General features: G+C 42.9%; 1 protein-coding gene across 1 annotated transcript in view; it reads left to right on the top strand.

Annotated features, from left to right (window-relative positions):
- Positions 1 to 1,315: 1,315 nt before the first annotated feature.
- LOC310771631 (uncharacterized protein) overlaps positions 1,316 to 15,787 on the top strand; it is a gene marked incomplete at both ends in the record, with an annotated part of 42,480 nt that continues 28,008 nt past the window's right edge. The window contains 9 exons of the mRNA XM_083664200.1: positions 1,316 to 1,398; positions 1,620 to 1,739; positions 2,556 to 2,716; positions 2,900 to 3,020; positions 4,573 to 4,686; positions 4,863 to 4,938; positions 9,243 to 9,444; positions 12,157 to 12,353; positions 14,329 to 14,551. Of these exons, the coding sequence (XP_083520326.1) occupies positions 1,316 to 1,398; positions 1,620 to 1,739; positions 2,556 to 2,716; positions 2,900 to 3,020; positions 4,573 to 4,686; positions 4,863 to 4,938; positions 9,243 to 9,444; positions 12,157 to 12,353; positions 14,329 to 14,551 (1,297 nt within the window). The remainder of the gene's footprint in view (positions 1,399 to 1,619; positions 1,740 to 2,555; positions 2,717 to 2,899; positions 3,021 to 4,572; positions 4,687 to 4,862; positions 4,939 to 9,242; positions 9,445 to 12,156; positions 12,354 to 14,328; positions 14,552 to 15,787) is intronic.

The following is a 15,787-nucleotide window of genomic DNA, read 5'->3' on the forward strand; positions in this document are numbered from 1 at the left end:
CTCTTTTGCACAGCTGACCTTTTACTCCAAGGAGTTTGAGGGTTCGGTATAATGACTGGCCAGCGAAACCCCGGCACCCTACTTCGACTGGTTCGCCGCGGGCTTTCCAGCCTTTGTTCCTGCACTCCGTCACAAGCTCAGCGTATTTGGCCCTCTTACGCTCATTGGCCTCATCGATCCGGTCTTCCCAAGGGACAGTAAGCTCCACTAGGACCACTTGCTTCGTTGACTCTGATGTTAACACCATGTCTGGGCGGAGTGAAGTGGCAAAGATGTGTTCCGGGAACTTAAGCTGCCTTCCCAGGTCGACTTGGAGCTTCCAGTCCCGTGCCGTGGTGAGAAGCCCTCCGGAGGAACTTGGCTGCTGTTGTGCCTTCTACCCAGCTCTGACGAAGGCGACTGATTGCTTGGGGGTGTGCTGGTACTTGCTGTTGTTGATGGCTGTGCTGACTGTGTCTGCCAGAGCCCTGAGGACCTGGTCATGACGCCAGCGGTACCGCCCATCCCCCAATGCCCTCGAACAGCAACTGAGGATATGTTCCATGGTGCCTCTCTTCTGGCACAGTTGGCATGCCGGAGTGTCTGCTAAGCCCCAGCGGTGCAGGTTGGTTGGACTTGGGAGAACGTCGTACACAGATTGGATGAGGAACTTTATGTGCTGGGGTTCGAATCTCCAGAGCTCTGGCCAGGTGATTTTACGCTGTTCAGCGTGCTCCCACCTTGTCCAGGCGCCTTGCTGGTACATGCCGACCATCTTGGTCCGGCGGTCTTCCTCCACCTCCGCTCGTATCTCATCCTGCACCATGTGACGTTTCTCCCTTCCTTTGGCTTTGTCGTAGCGGGGTTTGGGAAAACGACCTAGTCCTGCCCGTCCCACTGCCACATTGCCGACCAAGATGCTGTGCTGTAGCCGTGCCTCTGCTCTATCGACTGCTTCCTGTGCCTTCCACTTCCTTCCAGTTTTTACAAGGATTCCCGCTCCAGCGACTTTGGCGTCAGAGGAGTCGCGGTACATCATAACTTCCCTGGCACGTGTAACCTTGAATTCCTCTGACAAGCCGCTGATGGGAAGCTGCAGCTTGGTGGAATGCCCATAGAAGGCAATGCTGCTAAGGGACCGCGGAAGCCCAAGCCACCTCCGGAGAGATTGACTGATGGTTCTTTCCAGCATCTCCACAGTTGTCATAGGCACCTCGTAGACAAGCAGGGGCCAGAGAAGATCAGGCTCCTTCAAAAGCTTGAAACAGCTTCCTGGGAGACCTGGCACACTCACATTGTAAACCTGATGATGGTGATGATTATGATGATGATGATAATGTACGGTGATGATGGCATCAGTTCTAAAGTCTATTCAGCCCCGACGTTGACTGAGCGCGCTCAGTGGGACTACATGAGTTTGTAACGTGCACGACTGCGTCAAAGAGCTCAATGGGAGGGGCCATCTTTCCTCATTTGTTGCCGTGGTTACCACTGATGCAAAACCTGGTGTCCTGGACAGTTATCAACAGACCATGTTATCAAAAACTCCAGATGTCAGAAAAACGTTGTGCAACGTTGCAAGAAGTTGTGTGTCTTTACTAGAGCTAATGATGATATGTATCAAACATTTGTGTTTGCAGAGGTCAGCACCACAGGCAGAGAGCAGAGTCTCCAGTACCCAGCTGTCTGTCGATGAAGACTGACAGGTCTAAAGACAGACCTCCAGACTTCAGTAATGAACCTGGACCTTCAGACACAAGGTAAGATGACTGGTTATACTGCAATGAGGAAATGTTATTTGATATCCTACAACAGTGATTCCCAAACTGTGGGCCGTGGAGGTACTGCAGGTGGGTCCCGAGTGGTCTGCCAACACTCCTGATTTTCGCGGGCAATCAAATGGCTGTAGCAGGATCAGTTGTAAAGCTACAGTGGAGATCCTGTTATCAGAAGAACCTAGAAGACCTAAAGCATCCATCGCTACCAAGCATAATATGCTAGCTTGTCAGGAAGGGGTCTAAATAATGCTCCAAACATAGGTAAACTTTTGGAAGGGAAAAGTATTTCAAAGGCGTCCCCTGACCTCTCAGTTCAATTTATCTGAATGAAAATTGGTTTATTATAAGTCTCCCCTTTACAGATAAGGTAGGATTTTTCACAGCCTAGCAGGCTATCTGCTTTTGGGTATTTTGCCCAAATGTTTTTGTATCTGGATGGATTATTAATTTCCCTTATGCCCAAGTTCACCTGCTCTGTTAATGAAATAAAAAATATATAATATAAAAAACACTGGGAAATAGATCATCTTAGTCTCATGTGTTGATCAGAGTTGTGATTAAAGGGTTGGGTGGGCCCCGGAAGATTTTCAGATTTCAAAGTGGGCCACGGTATTCTTAAGTTTGGGAACCCCTGTCCTACAGTATTGAGCTGAGCTTGTATTTACAAGGCTGCAAATTAATGCTGAACAAACAATGACTCAAATTAAACAATGAATAATAAAAATGTGCAACGTTGCAAGAAGTTGTATGTCTTTACTAGAGCTAATGATGATATGTATCAAACATTTGTGTTTGCAGAGGTCAGCACCACATGCAGAGAGCAGAGTCTCCAGTACCCAGCTGTCTGTCTATGAAGAGTGACTGGTCTAAAGGCATACCTCCAGAGTTCAGTAATGAACCTGGAAAAATAGGCCAAAGAAAGACAAAAAAAAGAAAGAACCTGGACCTTCAGACACAAGGTAAGAGGACTGGTTATACTGTGAGTTTCAATATTATTATCTTTGTCTAAAATGCATTAACAAAAAATCCACATTTATTTTGATGAAAATTGGCGGACCCCCTGCAGTACCTCTACAAACCCCCGAGGGCAGTGGTGCCCAATTTCTTTTACATTTCAAATCTACTCTTACATTTTTCAACAGCACCGCCCCCCACCCGCCAGAGAGCAGAGTCTCCAGTACCCAGCTGTCTGTCTATGAAGACTGACTGGTCTAAAGACAGACCTCCAGACTTCAGTAATGAACCTGGACCTTCAGACACAAGGTAACAGGACTGGTTATACTGCAATGAGGAAATGTTATTTGATGTCCTACAGTATTGAGGTGAGCTTGTATTTACAAGGCTGCAAATTAATGCTGAACAAACAATGACTCAAATTAAACAATGAATAATGAAAATGTAAAAAGAGCTAAGTAGGCTACAGATATGGGCTATATCTGGTGAACACACAGCCCACTAACAGGCCTACAGCTCAGTTCCTGCAGCATATCGCTCAAAAGGCCACCTGCCTACTGAAGAAAGTATTTTCTATTCATAAGGGGGTCACACGTTATTTCTCTATCATCACAATTAGCGGTATGTATATTTACATTTACATTCTGTCATTTAGCTGATGCTTTGTGAAAATGTAGGGTAGCTTCAGTTGTTTTAAATTGAGTGTGTGGTGTTTTTATTATTATAACAATAATTATTTGTATCGATCAATTATTAGAAATTTTAGGGGACTCCAATTGAATTCCATGCGACCCCAAGTTTGGGAAAGCCCGGAGTAGCCCCTCCCTCTCCTCCACCCACGCAAACCACATACGTATTCAGATTGTCACTTGCTGATCAGTAAATCTTTAGTGAATTAAACTTTACGACACAGATGTGTGAAACTCTCTGAGTATAAATTACATCATGCAAGTTCTCAGGTGTTTTGCTGCAAAAATGCCTCCATAGTTTCTGTCTAAAACAGTGTAGTGGTAAATACATAGTTGGGTAAACCATCCAAGGTGAGTAGTTTACCCAACTATATATATATATATATATATATATAAATATATATAAATAAAAGACCAGACAAGGCCTGACAACAACAGTTCCATTTGCAACTTTTCATCAGACATATTCTCCATTAGAAGTAGCTATATTAAGTGACAGAAATAGTAGGCAAACACTGCTTTGTTTCATTAATCAGGTCTCACACAGGTGCAAATCATACGTACTTGTTGCAGCACAAACTGATTTCACCAAGTAACAGTGGTTCCTGGACCAACATTTCCTCCTAGTATGGGCCGGGAAAACCCCACCCCGAACTCATTTGATTGGTCGCCGCAATTGCTTCTTCCTGAAAAGGTGTGGCAAGTAAAAAAGGTGTGGTTAAGATTAGGGTTTTCTTATCTAACCACGACCATAACCAAACCCTAACCCTAACCACATTGTTGTACTTGCCTAAACCTAATGTTTTATTAATATGTGTGTGGTTAGGGAAGGGCTTCTAGTCATGAGTCCAGACAGGCAGCTTGCAGGCAAGTGTTCGCTGAGCCTTGGCTGAGGAGCTCTTTACCTGAGATAATGAGAGCTTCCTCAGCATCATAGATTTTCAGCCTAGCTACCAGGCCAAGCCCCAGCAGCAGCCTAGCTACCAGGCCAAGCCCCAGCAGCAGCCTAGCTACCAGGCCAAGCCCCAGCAGCAGCCTAGCTACCAGCTGAACCACCAGCAGTCTGTGTGCCTGCCTCTCCTGAACCGACTAACCTGTGAAGAGCCCATCCTGATTGTCTTCTTCATAAAGACACAGATACCTTCACAATGTTCATAATGTGTTTCTCTCAGGATGCAGCAGGAGAGAGCAGACTCCCCTGAGCCCAGCTGTGTGTCCATGAAGAGTGACCGGTCTATGCATCACCCTTATAACTTCAAAGATGGACAGCACTCTACTGATCAGAGGTATTTATTTGAAACTGAAATCACAACAGATACACAGTTATCAGATATAGAATTGGTCCGATCACATCCAGTTGAGTTCATTGTGTGTGTGTGTGTGTGTGTGTGTGTGTGTGTGTGTGTGTGTGTGTGTGTGTGTGTGACCTTATATGACCTCATACATCATGTCTTCTCAACAGAGTCGAGGAGAGGTCAGAGGTTTCCAGTGGTCCGTCTGCCCAGGAGCATCAAACAGACCTGGACTCCATATTTACGGTGTGAAAAGAAATTACACATTTTACTTCAGCTACACACAAAAACACCTTGTACTTCACCATCAAGTGAAATCAACCTGTTACAAAAAGGACAGAGGCTGCTGTATCACGGCTAGTTATTATGGTTAGGAGTTACTAAGGGGGTATTCACACCTATCTCGTTTGGAGCAGTTGTTTCGAAACAGAGACCGTTTTCCCCCTTGGTGCGGTTCGTTTGGGGGAGTGTGAACACAGCAATTGCACTCAGATGTGGGACAAAACAAGCGGACTGAGATCGCCAAGAAAGGGTGGTCTCGGTCCGCTTTAAACGAACTCTGGTGCGGTTCGTTTGTGGTGAGAACGTGATCCGACCTCGATCCGCCACAACTGCAGGAAACAGTGCGCATTTTTTGATAAACCAGCTGCCGTAGTCAGCTGCGCTGTGCGTAATGGCCTGAAGAACGAGCATTTTTATCCTTTAAAAACAACATCTTCATTCAGATCCTGTTTTGGCGACTTGTGACTTGCATGGATAAACTTTGGGGGATTTTTGGATCATCACATCGGCAGTTTGAATTCAATCAACTTACCTCTGGTCTCCATTCAATAAATGAAAACAAGTCATGGTAATCAGAGCCAGCCTTCTTTGTGATAAGATTGTCTGGTTCAATCAGACAATCAGACTGATTGCATGTCTTCCTCGAAATGTCCGTTATTATTAAATTATTTATTAATATTTTATTCCTGACAGGACAGGTGTTCATATAGCCTATGTCTCGGCTAATCCTCTGAAGTCGCCGTGATAGTAATAGCAGAAGTTGCAAGGGTCTTTGATCTTCTATCTCCAAATTCCCGATAGACTCAATAGGCTAAATAAATACATAGGCTACATAAATAAATAACTTTGCTCTCCCGATCCCTCCCTCTTCTCTCTCTCTCTCTCTCTCTCTCTCTCTCTCTCTCTCTCTCTCTCTCTCTCTCTCTCTCTCTCTCTCTCTCTCTCTCTCTCTCTCTCTCGGCGCACGCCCGACATAGCCTACAATGTAGGTCTAACAAAATGCATTCTATAATCATATAGGAAAATCTCTGGGAATAATTTTTTCCATCACGAGAGGCTATTAGCCTATCAGAGTGTCTCCTAGCCAATCCAGGAGGCTTGGCAATACTATTTGGACCGTTTGGTTTGTGGCTGTGTGAATACAAACGAACCAAGGCACAAATGCAACAATAGACCCTTCTCACGGGGGCCATTTTGTGTCGAGAAGCCAGGGTAAACACAGGTGCAAGCAAAACACTAATGAGGGTTTCCAAATTCCAATCATGGAAGTTGGAAACCCTCATTAGTGTTTTGCTTGCACCTGTGTTTACCCTGGCTTCTCGACACAAAATGGCCCCCGTGAGAAGGGTCTATTGTATCAATTAAGTACCTGAATCAGAACAAAGCAAACGACCTACAGGTGTGAATACACCCTAAGTTATGCCTAACCCAGGGGTTTTGAAAGTGTGGGAGAGTGAGCCTCCCCTGAGAGAACATATAGACAGCTGTGCCCCCCCCCCCTTTCCACCAATTATTATTGCCATTATTACTATTATTGTTGTATGTTCCACTCGGGCATACAAACAAGTCATCCGCTCTGATTTCTCCAATCACCTGGCTTTAGGCGGGACATCCAGTCGTCAGTCGGAAGCTTTTGAAAATTGCGAGTGTGTACCTGTAAATGTTGCTTCTCTGCACATTAAACCTGTATCGTGTGCTGCAGGCTGCCCAGCGCGGACAGTTTCCCAGCCCCATAAATGTCATAAGATTCATCAGAAATAGCTCCCCAACAGATACAAAAACATGGGCACATGTGCTTGATGTACATACAAAGAACTGCCGCGATCTGATTTGTGAAAAACACATTTAAAGAAATCATGATTTCCTTCTGGAGCTTCTCCTCTGACAGCTCCTCACTCGCCTCAGGCAGCCAGAGTGCAGGAGCTCCGCCCCCGGCTGATTCGTGCGGTGGAGGCTGTGTAGCCATTGTGCAGCATGGCCAAGTAGTGCCAGAGATTTGATATCCTACCGTCTCTGGTTGCGCATTTTCTTCTTAAATTTTTCTCACTCACGCCCGCGCCTCCTCTCAAGTTGTCTTGCGCCCCCCAGTGGAGACGCCGTCTAAACTTTGAGAGCCGCTGGCCTAACCCAATCACTAAGTCTTATGTCCTCCCTTACCATTAGCCTTTAGCCCTAATGTAAGATGAAATCTCTATCTCTAGTGTATTGACGTGAGAGTGAAACTTACTCACTTATGTGTTTGCAAGTTATCTCTGTTTAGGCAGCAGGGTAAAGATTACAGTTCATTAATTCACTGGTCTTCTTGATCTTCTGCACTATCCGTCATGGCGTCGCTCTGAACTGGGGCATGGTTGGCTTGGTGATACCCAGCTCCATGGCATCGGTTTCATTTGGACCACTTCGGATGTCGCTTGTTCTGGTCTTCATTCAAAGGTTGGATGCTTAGGAAATCCACAATCCCCAAATGTGATAGTGTTGCATGTAGATGATCAAATATCCTATTAGTTTGAGAAGGTGCAACTCTTATTATGTCACGTGGAGTTGCTTGCTAATCCCATAGCTTCTGCTACGTTAGTTACCAAACAGTCCTAATCATCAGTTCTACAGGTCTGTGCATCCACAGACGACCAACTGTCCTCAAGAAACAGTAGCTTCACAGGTCTGTGCGTCCACACACGACCAGCTGTCCTCAAGAAACAGTAGCTTCACAGGTCTGTGCGTCGACACACGACCAGCTGTCCTCAAGAAACAGTAGCTTCACAGGTCTGTGCGTCCACACACGACCAGCTGTCCTCAAGAAACATAGCTTCACAGGTCTGTGCGTCCACACACGACCAACTGTCCTCAAGAAACATAGCTTCACAGGTCTGTGCGTCCACACATGACCAGCTGTCCTCAAGAAACATAGCTTCACAGGTCTGTGCGTCCACACACGACCAACTGTCCTCAAGAAACATAGCTTCACAGGTCTGTGCGTCCACACACGACCAGCTGTCCTCAAGAAACATAGCTTCACAGGTCTGTGCGTCCACACACGACCAACTGTCCTCAAGAAACATAGCTTCACAGGTCTGTGCGTCCACACATGACCAGCTGTCCTCAAGAAACATAGCTTCACAGGTCTGTGCGTCCACACACGACCAACTGTCCTCAAGAAATATAGCTTCACAGGTCTGTGCGTCCACACATGACCAACTGTCCTCAACAAACATAGCTTCACAGGTCTGTGTGTCCACACACGACCAGCTGTCCTCAAGAAACATAGCTTCACAGGTCTGTGTGTCCACACACGACCAGCTGTCCTCAAGAAACATAGCTTCACAGGTCTGTGTGTCCACACACGACCACTGTCCTCAAGAAACATAGCTTCACAGGTCTGTGTGTCCACACACGACCAACTGTCCTCAAGAAACAGCTTCACAGGTCTGTGCGTCCACACACGACCAGCTGTCCTCAAGAAACATAGCTTCACTTCAGCTACCAGACTGCTTTTGATCCATGCGGTTCATCTGTCGGCGTCCTCAATCAGTATCATCAACATCAGCTGCTCTTCCTTTGTATCTTAGGATGATGTCATTTCATGGACAAGAGAAACCTTTGACCCAAATATGTCAGTCCAGTACTTTCCCTACAGCCCCCCCTAACGGTACACCTCCAGTACTACAATAATATAAGCAAAATCCTAATAAGTACTAAGAATAAGAAAGAAAGAAAGAAAGATGGATTTCTAAAAATTAAGAAAGTTATCTGACTACTGTCATGATTGTAATTTTCTGCAGGGCGTAGTATATAAACCATTCTGGGCATTATAATGTCCCAACTCAGTCTCACAAAGAATTGTAACATAGTAACGTGGGTCCACAGCCCAGACATTCTACTTTCACCAAAACACATTTAAAATTGTTCAAAAATAAAGTTTGTTTGACCACTAGAGGGCGGGGCCGAGGCGAGGATGAGGCGAGGATGATGCTCCCACAACTCTCTACTGGGGCAACTCGGTGGTCACAGCCGGCTCAGTAACCAGGAAGTAGCTGTAGACTGAGGCAGAAACTGATGTTCACATTCAACTATTTTAGAGCCATTGTTGTGAAACTAGAAGGCTTTGTGCTGTGGGTCAACATTTCTATTCCATAATTATTTGTGAGATCATGTTGAATCTCCATGCTGCACTCTTTAGATCAGTGCAGGCTTTCAGTCTCTGAAGATGGATGTAATTTTGTCTGCAGATTTTAGTATGAAGGTTTAATATGTATATTATTCTGTTCCAGCTGCTTGAGGAGAACATCGTCACCTTTGTGAAGATGGAGCTGAGAAGGTTGAGTCCAGATGAGGCAGAATGCTCAGAGAGTCAGAGTGAGGAGGAGGAGGGGGTGCATGGTGTGGAGGAAGAGCTGAGGAGGAGCACAGAGGCTTTTCTGCTCTTCCTGAGGAGAATGAAGCAGGAGGAGCTGGCTGAGGAGCTGCAGAGGAGTAAGAGTCTTTAACAGCTTTAATGTCATGGAGAGAGAGGGGGGGGTGGTGGACAATGGGTGATTTATGTCTGTTAGAGTTTTGTGGGGTTTTCAAGACAATGATGCCACCTATAAGTGAAAGAATTGGCAAAACAATATAGGAACTAGCCCCAAGACGTGACCCTGCTACTGTACTCCAATATTCTCCTACAGCAGTCAGGGTCACACAGCGTTCTTATCGGCAATGAGTGGGAAATGCTGTTCAAAAAGCTCTCCTACCCGTATCCGACGTCCGATTGCAGATCCGAACATATGATAGGCCCCCTATGGAAGCCAGTGATACTGCTGCGTGAAACAACCGTTTAAAAGCAGTCTTTCCACAGCTTGTGCTGTATTGATGACAGGGGAAGCTTCCTAGTGCCGACAGGAACCTTGGGAGTTTGAGTATTTCATAACATGTTTTGCTTCCCAGGTGCGCTAGATTTGCGTTGATCACTGACTGAGCGTCTCCGTGTGACTGCATGTGTTTGCTTGCACGTGCAAGCGGTGCACCATGATAGTGAGATCAAACACACCTTGCTGTAAATTCAGCACAGGCTGTGGAAAGACTGTTTTTAAACTGTTGTTTCACGCAGCAGTATCATTTTAACAGCGGCGGACAAATTACTGGCTTCCATAGGGGGACTATTTGTGAGTTCCTTTAATGTAACCGCTCTCCGATGTTTTATGTTTTTTTATGCCTTGTCTTACTATATGTTTTATGTGAGGACCACAATGGAAATAAGCCTTCGGGCTTTATTGTGTTTTTATTAGGGCTGTAAAACGATTAATTTTCTTAATCGCGATTAATCGTGCGATTAACTATAATTAATCGCGATTAATCGCGTCTTTGTATCGCATGTTTAAAATGCTATTATTTTGCATTGCAAAGCATTTTTTATTAGATATTAATAATTATTACCAGTGTGTCGTGATTGGGAATCAAATTAATGCAAATAAATGTACTTTGTGATCTTGAATTTTAGATTTATTTTCAATTCAATAGAAGTGCAATGTAGACAGGAGGTCACAAAATGTCTACAAAATGCATCTTGAATAGAAAATAAATGCACAATAATTGTAAACACTCCAAAACCGATACTTCCGGCGGCGGCGCTGTGGAGCAGTCGAAACCCAAAATGACACAGCCGAAGAAGGCTGTATCTGAGCTAAAAACTTTGGCAATTCCATGTGAATAATGGCTCGGTATTGGAAACTGTGTATTGATAACGTGTATATCGCGTGAAGCCATTGGAGCCGACCTCCCAGTGGTTAGAGGACCCGCGCATCCGAGACTCTGAAGGAGTAATGAGTGAGGAGTCTCGCGCTAACTAGCTGGCTGCTAGCTGGCTGCTAGCTACTTTTAGGTGATCGCTCGCCTCAAACTCGATGTACTTCGGTGATATTTTAATTCCGTTTTACACAAGGTGCAAACTACGGCTCTTGACTTATCCACTGTGCCATTTGGGAAGTAAAACGATCCATTTAAAAGCGTATTGCTGTGGTTCTCTTCCATGCCTGCATGCACAAGCAGGAGACAGGAAACCGAACGGCTTGACTACAAGTACGGGGCGACGAAGGGACAAAATAGCGGCATGCGATTAACGCGATTAAAAAAAAAATAACGCGTTATGATCGGCGCGCGTTAACATGCGATTAACGCGTTAACGCTGACAGCCCTAGTTTTTATCCTCGGTGATTGATATATTGTCTGTTCTTTTCTTACTATATGTATTGTTGTGTTCTCTCTTGTTTTTATCACCAAATAAATTCATTCATTCATTCATCATAGCTTCGGATCTGCAATCGGACGTCGGATACGGGTAGGAGAGCTTTTTGAACAGCATTTCCCACTCATTGATGATAAGAACGCTGTGTGACCCTGACTGCTGTAGGAGAATATCTGAGTACAGTAGCAGGGTCACGTTATGGGGCTAATTCTGCCCCAACTAACAGACAAAACACAACACTAACACTATATAGGAATATAGGCTATATAAGAACAAATCATTTTGGGGCGCCTCATCTAATTCATTTGAATCAGGTGCACAAGCTGTAGCTGGAAGATGCCGTCAAGCCACAGTTCTCAACTGCGACAAAGAAAGAACATAACCAAACAAGAAACAAATTATTAGAGAGAGAAGAACATTATATTTTGAGTTTTGTTCATTTTGATCTCATTTGACTTGTTAAGACCTGTTTAAATTTTTTCTGAATGTATTTGAGTCATCGGTTTGGAACATGCCAAATCCATTCAAACAAGAACACAAGATAAAGAAACTGAGTTTAGCCCTCCTTCATGTTGGAACTTTACAGTTTATAGTGGCTATAGTTTAAAATGATAGAAGCCATGAGCATGACCAAACTCTGTTGAAAATCTAAACATTTGCCAAACAAGATATATTCAAGATTTAAAGTTAAATGAGCAGAAACCCTCTGGATAATCTGGTAAAATTATTAATTTGTTAATGCGAGTATAATACGCTGAACATAGTGGTGCACACTGGGAAACAAAACAGCACCACACCACTTGTCTTTCACACTGAGCTGCACACAATCAGGACCTGTTTGTCCACCCACCAGTGATGAACTGAAGAGATGTCATGGAGTGGAGATACACATTTACCAGGAAATGTTCACATTTCTCATGTTTACCAAAACATCTGCTCACTGATGTTCTTTGTTCTTTCAGAAACTCAACATCCACAACAAGAACACAAATCCAGTCTGAAGGAGAAGTTTCAGTGTTTGTTTGAGGGCATTGCTAAAGCAGGAAACCCAACACTTCTGAATCAGATGTACACAGAGCATTACCTCACAGAGGGAGGGAGTGGAGAGGTCAATGATGAACATGAGGTCAGACAGATTGAAGCAGCATCCAGGAAACCAGTGAGTACACAGTACTACAATAATATAAGCAAAATCCTAATAAGTACTAAGAATAAGAAAGAAAGAAAGAAAGAAAGAAAGAAAGAAAGAAAGAAAGAAATATAGATGGATTTCTAAAAATTAACCCTTGTACCCTCCTAGTCCATCTGATGGACTTTTCCTGCATTCGCGTATGGGGCGTTTCGACATTTTTTGAGTATATGGTCTTAAACTAAGGCTAGTTATTTTTTTTGGGGTATTTGACAAAAATCAATCATAGTTATCAAATTTATACGATCCTAAGACCTATTTTCAAAAATACTCCTCAATTTACTCCTGGTCCATCTGATGGACCCATTGACTTCCATTGAAACCACTCTATTGGTACTCCCAGCAAATTTTCACAAAATTAATTTATTTCATTTATTTCAGCGGGCATCCTGGACCAATTACCTTGAACTTTGACCTTAATATCTAACCTTGGAGTTGGTAGAAATTTTGGGGGAGTTACATGGTCTCAATGTCCATTGCATAGTTGTCCCATTGATTTCAATGTTAATTTTGCACAAAAAGAACTTTTTTTTTTGACTTCCAGCAAATTTTTCAAAAAATCATTATTTCCTTGATGTTACACATCTCACCTTGACTCAAGCGGTTAAAATTGTAGTTTCTAATGTGTTTGCCTATTTCCCCATATTCCCCCAGTTTTGGCATAGCAATCAATTCCATACAGTTTACATGAAATGTAAAAAAAACTGATTCCTATGCCAAAGATGGGAAAATATTATAAAACTGAATTTGACAGTCCACACTACTGATTTGAAGCCTTTAGACCAGGATAGATGCTGGACTAAAGCTTGTTTGTGTTTTTTGGGGAAAATGGCTGGTAGTCCAAAACATGCGCTTTTTGGATTTTTGGCTCAAAATATGAAAAAATACTATTTTTACAAAAAATCACAAAAAATACAAAAACCCACTGATGATGTCACAATGTCTGTGACATCATCAGTAATGTCATCAGTGACATATTATTGACAAAAAATCATCTCATGACATCACTGATGATGTCATAGGCTAGTGATGTCATAGCTATTGTGACATCATGCCTGCAAATCTTTGATACTAGGCATCTTGCAGTGGTGACTTTTGTAAAACACCCCAACCTGCTTATAATATCAGACCCAAAGCCAGTTTGTCTTTATGGAAATGGAAAAAAAATCACTTTTTTTTTTTTTATGTACTTTTTTTTTTTTACTGTACTTACTGTACACTGGCATTTGAGGGGTTAAAATTCGAATAGGTATGAAATGTTGGTATGAGGTATTAGGGAAGAAGTTACCAATGAATTATAAACAGTCAAAAATTTAAAATTTTTAATTAATATTTATAAATTATTACAGTATTCCCGTTAAGGTCCATCAGATGGACCAGGATTAAATTGAGGATTCCGCGCCTGCAGGGTACAAGGGTGTTATCTAACTACTGTCATGATTGTAATGTTCTGCAGGGCGTAGCATATAAACCATTCTGGTCATTATAATGTCCCAACTCAGTCTCACAAAGAATTGTGACATAGTAACGTGGGTCCACAGCCCAGACGTTCTACTTTCACCAAAACACATTTAAAATTGTTCAAAAATAAAGTTTGTTTGGCCACTAGAGGGCGGGGCCGAGGTGAGGATGAGGCGAGGATGAGGCTCCTACAACTCTCTACTGGGGCAACTCGGTGGTCACAGCCAGCTCAGTAACCAGGAAGTAGCTGTGGACTGAGGCAGAAACTGATGTTCACATTCAACTATTTTAGAGCCATTGTTGTGAAACTAGAAGGCTTTGTGCTGTGGATCAACATTTCTATTCCATAATTATTTGTGAGATCATGTTGAATCTCCATGCTGCACTCTTTAGATCAGTGCAGGCTTTCAGTCTCTGAAGATGGATGTAATTTTGTCTGCAGATTTTAGTATGAAGGTTTAATATGTATATTATTCTGTTCCAGCTGCTTGAGGAGAACATCATCACCTTTGTGAAGATGGAGCTGAGAAGGTTCCGGAGGGTTCTGAGTCCAGATGAGGCAGAATGCTCAGAGAGCCAGAGGGTGGAGGAGGAGGTGGATGGTGTGGAGGAAGAGCCGAGGAGGAGCACAGAGGCTTTTCTAAACATCACACTGCTCTTCCTGAGGAGAATGAAGCAGGAGGAACTGGCTGAGGAGCTGCAGAGGAGTAAGAGTCTTTAACAGCTTCAATGTCATGCAGAGAGAGGGGAGGTGGTGGAGAATGGGTGATTTATGTCTGTTAGAGTTTTGTTTCGTTTTCAAGACAATGATGCCACCTATAAGTGAAAGAATTGACAAAACAATATAGGAACAAATGATTTGGGGCGCCTCATCTAATTCATTTGAATCAGGTGTGCAAACTGTAGCTGAAAGATGCCGTCAAGCCACAGTTCTCAACTGCAACAAAGAAAGAACATATAACCAAACAAGAAACAAATTATTAGAGACAGAAGAACATTATATTTGAGTTTTGCTCATTTTGATCTCATTTGACTTGTTAAGACCTGTACATTTTTTCTGAATGTATTTGAGTCATCATCGGTTTGGAACATGCCAAATCCATTCCAACAAGAACACAAGATAAAGAAACTGAGTTTAGCTCTAGGGGTGGGAATCGTGGAGTAACTCACGATACGATATGGTCACGATACTTGGCCCTCGATAACGATATTATCACGATACAGCGATTCTGCGATAATCGATATATTGGAAGAAATTTAACCTACGATACATCACGATATCTGTGTAACTGAAGAGAAAAAAATACCCCTAAAAGGCAAGAAGCAGGTATTATGTATTTATTAGCAGAATTGACATGAACTCTCTCAGAGTTCACTCACTCACTCATACCATTTTCGATACCATGGAGGAAAAGTTACACATTAAGTCTTTTTATTATTATTATTAAAACAAGAAAACCTATATAACCTACCTACCTATATAATTTCTAAAAGTAGATATTAATGATCAAACATTTCCATTCATGTAGCCTACAGTATTTATGTTTTTGTTTCAACTACAAACATAAATAAACGTCAACTTGAAACTATGTTTCAACTACCACACACTGCATAATATTTTAGCCTGTTTATTAAAAAAAAACAAAAAAAAAAACATATCGATACTTGGTGCCAGTGTATCGATAACGTATCGCAAGTGGAAATATCGCGATACCGTGAGTATCGATATTTTGTCCCACCCCTATTTAGCTCTCCTTCATGTTGGAACTTTATGGTTTATAGTGGCTATAGTTTAAAATGATAGAAGCCATGAGCATGTCCAAACTCTGCTGAAAATCTAAACATTTGCCAAACAAGATCTATTCATTACAAGATTTAAAGGTCAATGAGCAGAATCCCTCTGGATAATCTGGTAAAATTATTAATTTGTTAATGTGAGTGTA

Source organism: Poromitra crassiceps (assembly GCF_964638095.1).
Source record: "Poromitra crassiceps genome assembly, contig: HAP1_SCAFFOLD_917, whole genome shotgun sequence".
NCBI lineage: Eukaryota > Metazoa > Chordata > Actinopteri > Beryciformes > Melamphaidae > Poromitra > Poromitra crassiceps.